The 5,594-nt window shown below is 64.9% G+C and overlaps 2 protein-coding genes across 2 annotated transcripts; one reads left to right on the top strand and one right to left on the bottom strand.

Moving 5' to 3' along the window:
- Nucleotides 1-247: 247 nt before the first annotated feature.
- MNEG_13413 (hemerythrin HHE cation bindingdomain-containing protein) lies at nt 248-1,488 on the top strand (the record flags this gene model as incomplete). Its single annotated transcript, XM_014038116.1, has 4 exons — nt 248-313; nt 629-685; nt 907-974; nt 1,380-1,488. The coding sequence occupies 4 exons, from the start codon at nt 248-250 to the stop codon at nt 1,486-1,488; spliced, it is 300 nt and encodes a 99-aa protein (XP_013893570.1).
- A 1,050-nt stretch (nt 1,489-2,538) lies between these two features.
- On the bottom strand, nt 2,539-5,496 carry MNEG_13412 (hypothetical protein; the record flags this gene model as incomplete). Its single annotated transcript, XM_014038115.1, has 6 exons — nt 2,539-2,724; nt 3,451-3,473; nt 3,722-3,801; nt 4,147-4,430; nt 4,738-4,952; nt 5,340-5,496. 6 exons carry the CDS (start codon nt 5,494-5,496, stop codon nt 2,539-2,541), a joined length of 945 nt encoding a protein of 314 aa, XP_013893569.1.
- Nucleotides 5,497-5,594: the final 98 nt, after the last annotated feature.

The following is a 5,594-nucleotide window of genomic DNA, read 5'->3' as shown; positions in this document are numbered from 1 at the left end:
GGGCGGGCGGTCGACACGGGCACGCCTGCGTGCAAATGCATCTCGCAGGCGTTGAGTAGCAATGCATCAGCAGCAGCACTCTTCTTGCAACGTCGGGTCGTGGCGTGGCAGTGGTGTGCTGCGGGGCACTGCTGAATTTCCAGACAGAGGTCTCAGGGCCCGCTGAGGTGCGGAGGCCAGCCTCGGCCGGCGCTCTAGAGACCAGGCGGTTCGGCGACGGGGCCCACCTCCGCTGCATACCACTGCCATGGGATGCTCCCAGATGCGCGCGGACGCCCCTGGCTTTGACGCGCGAGTGGAGGATCTGTACAGAGTGCGCCCCGCGTCAGGGCGGTCCAGGGGGAGTGTTGTGGGGGGCTGGAAAATCCTGGGGAGGGGAGGTATCAGGCGGTGGGGCCGGGCTTGGCACTGCCAAGTGGGGGGTGTTGAGGGCGTGCAAGCGGCGTTGCCAAGCGAGCCAGGTTGTGCGCAGCACATCCGCCCCCTGACGGCCAGGGGGCAGGGTGAGTACAATTAAACCTGATTTGGACAGGCCAGGCGTGTCACTGCTGGCACGTGCGCCCCTGCTGCGTCTCTGCCGCGTGGCGTCATCTCACTGGATTGCACCTCTCGCACGCACCGCACCCAGGCGCTGCGCCACCACGTGGAGGATGAGGATGAGGAGCTGGACAAGTTTGCAGCAGAGGTGGGGGTTGGATAGGGGCTGAAGCGCCCATTCCTCAAGTTGTACCCTCAATTTCTGATCATGCCTGTGTTGGATGGTGTGCAGATGGTAATCTGCCTGCTGCACCCGTATGGCAGCCACTGGCTGCAAGCATGCCCTGGTTTTGGGCAGCCAACGTATTGCTCCGGCCCAGGTGGTGTGAGTCCAACCCGACTCGTTCGTACTGGCCGCGTTCGCCGCAGGTGGACCCCTCTGAGCTGCGCCAGCTGGGCGACAAGTTCACCAGCGTCAAGGGCTACCTCCCCACTCGGTGAGACCCCAGGAGCCTGCCTGCATCGCCCCATGAGACGTGGGCACGCAGCAGGCAGTCCCCACGGCGTCCTGTCCCGCAGCTGCGCCTGCTGGGTTGCAAGGTGCAATGGTTGATGCGGGTGGCAGCTGCGACAAGCAGCAGCAGCAGTGCTGCTGGGGATGCTTCATCACAAATGGGGTGACTTGTTTGTCTGCTGTCTGGCTCTTCATCCTGTGCCCTCTCACTTAGATATCAAAATTAGACACCCCCAACCCAGATCCTCCACACTTGCACACACATAATCGCCACACCGCTGCCTCCTCAACACCTTGCAGGCAGCACAGCGCTCATTCATCCAGCAGCGCTGCATCTGCTTAACCCGCCGCAACATCACGCGCCCTCCCTGTCCCGGCCCATCCGCAGGCCCCACCTCAACGCCCCCGACAAGCCCTCCGACGGCCTGGTGGTGGCCGACCGCCTGACAGCCCCCATTGACAGGCTAAGGGATGCGGCTGAGCAGCGCCGCGTGTGAACAAACTTTCGCCTTGGACAAGTAACCCCCCCTTACCATGTGTGTGGAGGGATGGATGGCTTCGCTGCAACAGCGTAGATGTGCGCATGGCAGGCGTTTCGCGCCACGTATTGTTCTGAACAACAGATGTGTGCGCACACGTGTGAGACAGGGTCTGCACGGCACCGCTCGCAGCGCGATTTTGTGATGCCTGGACATCATAAAGGAATCAGTACAGCGCACACGCAGAGACGGCGCGCCGCACAACAGCCATAGGCCGGTTGTGGTTGATATTCCGGCTGCAATTTTGATTGGCTCTGCCGCACTTTTCTGACAGCACGTTTGTTGGCTTGAAACTTCGTTGGAACGGTCGTATGCCACTCAGTGCAGGCATGTGGGGCCACGCGTTCTGCAAGTTTGAACAGCTCCCCTGGTTGTGTGAAAATCAATTGGATCAACGCGCTCATGTCTGCAATCGAGTTGCTGAAGTCGCGCATTTGCGTTGCTCGATATGGTTTGTGACATGCTGTACTTGGGAGATGGTATGTCGCCGCCCCTGGGACCTGTTCCCTGCATGTAATCTGACCATCTAGGACTCAACCAAGCATGTGACGACCGATGTTGAGGTGAAGTCTCAAACAAGCAGATATAAAGCGAGCACATACATGCTTTTGCAACCAAATACATGGGTAGTAACAAGCATCCCAGGCAGGGACAATTTGAACAGGGGCCGCCGCGTGTGCCAGCGGCCGCTCCCCGGAGTGTTTGCGGGCTGCCGCAATCAGCGTGACAGAGCTGCGATCCGCTGACAAGCAACTCCGGCCGCTGGGTGGGCGCACACACAGCGCTGGGCAGCTCAAGTCTTTGCTGGCAGCCACTGCCGCAACACGACCCAGCTGTGCTCTGCCACCCCACCCCAACTTGCTGCAAAGCAACACGCACGAATATGCACATCGTTCTTGTCATGCACAAACACAAAACGTCAACTGCATGCACAAACGTGCGGGGCGCTGCGACTTACTGCTGACAGCCCGGCCGGGCCACGCAGCCCCGCGCCACTCCTTCGCCGCTTCAAGCAGCGCCCGCGCACGTGGCCGCCGCCCCCGCGCCGCCGCCCTCCGCGGCAATCCCCGCCGCCAGCAGCGCGATCTCGAGCTCGTCCGCGGCCCGCTGCAGCGGCGGCCGCACCGCGTAGCGCGCACGCATTACGCGGCCCACGCCGCGCGCGGCGGCGGCGTAGCTCGGATTGGAAAGCACCTGGGTAGTGGGTAAATCAGGATAGGCACCGGGCAGGTGGGCGGCCCACGTGGTGACGTGAGGCGTCACGTGGGTGCTGAGGCAATTGCATCTGGTTGCCCGATGTAGGGTTCAAAATTCGAACCCTAAAGCTTGAGATTGTTGTATTCCAGCCACTGACACGTATGCTGCTAGTGCAGCGCCTCGCCCACGACAAGGGGGGGGGTGCCTGCAAAGCGGCCCGCCTGACAGCGCGGGCGCCTGCGCCACTGCAGCTGCATGCCATACGAGGCAGCACTCTTGCAAGACCGCCGGCCACGTCACGCTTCACCTGCACCAGCCCGATGCACACACACACGCGCGCGAATGCTGTGCCTGACAGTAGCCGCCCAGGGGCACGGTTTCGGCCACCGGCGCCTGCCAGAGCCTGCGGTGCCCCTCGGCGCGCGGCCAGACAACGGTGAACAGGCCTGCGTCGTGCCGCACCCCCAACACGCCGTACCCCCAACACACCTCCTTAATGCAGTCATGAACACCCTCCGCCCGGACTCGCGCGCAGCGCCGTCCCCCCTCGCTCCTCCCCTCGCCGCCCGCGCCACCAGCGCCGCCGCCGCCGCCGCCGTTGCCGCCGCAGCGAGGGACGCCCCTGGGCGCGAAGACCGGCGCTTCTGGGCACGTCAGGACGAAGCCGCGGCCCTCCCCCTTTCCTGCATTGTCCAGCTGCTCTGCCGTGAAGGGGAAACCCACCATGGGCACCCCATGGAACGCGCCTGCGCGGAGGGATAGATGAGGCAGGAATCAACCCGGCGGGGGCGCTTCACACTGTCCTTTGCCAGCCGATTGGATCTTTTGAGAGGGGGCGGTGCGCTTTTGAGGGGCGTGGCGGGATGCAGCGACCAGGCATGGCGCTCCAGAAGCCGGGGCCCTGAAACAAACGGACGCGCAGGGTTGCGTTTTGTATCATGTGGGCAGGGATTGGAGCGACAGCCAGATGATGGTGGGTTGAGTGGGCGCGCACCGCCGTAGAGGGAGTGGAGGCCAAAGTGTGAGACAAAGACCAGGGTGTTGGGGTGGGCCAGAACATTGTTGTCCGGGTACCTGGTTGTTTTGGGGGGAGAGGGGGGTTTGGGAGGGGGGTGCGGGCGTGTTTTGCACCCGATTGCGCGTCAGTCGGTTGCGGTCGCAGTTGGCTCCGGTTGGTATTCTTGTCGCCTGGTCCGCGGCTGCGCGGGGCGGGCCGTGCGGCCTGGCCCTGGCTGCCGGGCCGACCTGGCTCGGTGCAGATGCTGCAGGGCGCTGCAGCTACCCGCGGGCTCGCTGCATGCAGCGCGCTCGTCGGGCGCGCCTCACAGGCGCAGCCGCCGCGCTCGGACGGGCCTGCCCTCTCGGCACGTGTTGGATGCACGTGGGCCGCCGGCAGGCGCCCGCGTCCTGCCCGCGCACCACGACACGACGCGCGTGTTGGGCCCCAGCGGTAGGTCGGACAGCGACAGACCCTCTGGCAGCGAAGAATCGCGCACACCCCACAGCACGCGCACGCCCTGGCCGCCGTCGCCTCCCCCGCCGCCGCCGCCGGCAGCCCTGGTGACGCCGTCCTCGTTGCCTCCTCCGCCGCCGCCGGCCCGGGCGCCGCCGCCGGCGTGACGTGCCAGCCGCAGCTCCCCGAGGCGCGCAAAGGCGCGCGACAGCTCGAAAAAATCCGCCGCGCCCAGAGATCTTCCATACACCTGGAATTTAAATGGGCATGGGGCTGATTACGAAATTTTGGCACACGTACATTGTATTGAGTGAGGGTGGGGGGTCACACGAGGCGCGTGCTGAGCTGGCTTTTCAGGGGTGTCCAGGGCAGCCGCCGCGCATGCGTGTGCCAACGCATACAAAGGCGGGCGAATCTGCGCTCAGGGGCGAGCGCCGTTCCCGAGCATGCATTTTCCCAACCCATCCACGGCAAGCACTATACTATATATATGCACATCTATGAGTGTGGATACATAACCAATACACACGTTCTCCCCAGCAGGCTGAGACGCGCACCGTGGTGGACCCGAAGCCGACCAGCACGAGCCCTCCGGCCGCATCCCCGACAAACGCCGCCAGCTCAGCGTCCGCGATGGGGCCCCCAGGGCGCGGCGAGATCGCGCCCACGACGGCCTGGCCGGCGGGGATGGGCCGCGGGTGCTCGAGCTCCAGTGACAGCATGCGGACGCGCGGCTCAAGAGGGTCGCAGGTGGCGGGGCGGCCGGGGGCACCTAGGTCGGGCGATGATGCATGGGGGTGGGAAGGGTTTGCGGGGGTGGGGGCAGGAGAGGGTTTCAGAGATACTTGGAGGGTTTCGGGGGTTTGGAGGATTTATTGCGGGGGGGATGATCGGCTGGAGGGTTTAGAGGGGTTTGGAGGGGTTCGTAGGGGTCTGCATGGGGTAATAGCACCAGGCTGCGGTGCGGGGTTTCTGGCTGCTGCCGTCGCATAGGCTGGAAGCGGCGGGTGCATCGCTACATGCCCCGCTGCCGCCGCGCCGTTGAGCCTGGGGCATGGCCGAGGCGTGAGAGATCAACAGTTGTGCCCCCGCCCACCCCGTCGTCCGCCCTCCCAAGCCGGCGGCCGCTGCCCCCAAGTACAGGCCCCGACCCTCTCACCCTTGTGCTCTGGCGGCAGGCCCACATCGGCCCTGAGCGCCGCCCACTCTTTGCGCGGCAGGGCCAGGGGCATGGCGCGCAGCAGCACCCACTGCGCTGCGTTGCGCAGGCGGGCGCGCCAGCTGGCCGCCAGCTGGCGCGGGGTGAGGCCCGACATAAACTGCGTGCGCGCGCGCGTGAGTAAGAGTGAGAACAGTTCGGAGATTGTGTAGGGCTTTACTCAAGACTCTGCGGGAACAGGTCGTTCGTTCATGT

The sequence above is a fragment of the Monoraphidium neglectum genome, assembly GCF_000611645.1.
Source record: "Monoraphidium neglectum strain SAG 48.87 unplaced genomic scaffold scaffold03809, whole genome shotgun sequence".
In the NCBI taxonomy this organism is placed as follows: Eukaryota; Viridiplantae; Chlorophyta; class Chlorophyceae; order Sphaeropleales; family Selenastraceae; genus Monoraphidium; species Monoraphidium neglectum.
This window is presented reverse-complemented; position numbering and strand designations above follow the sequence as displayed.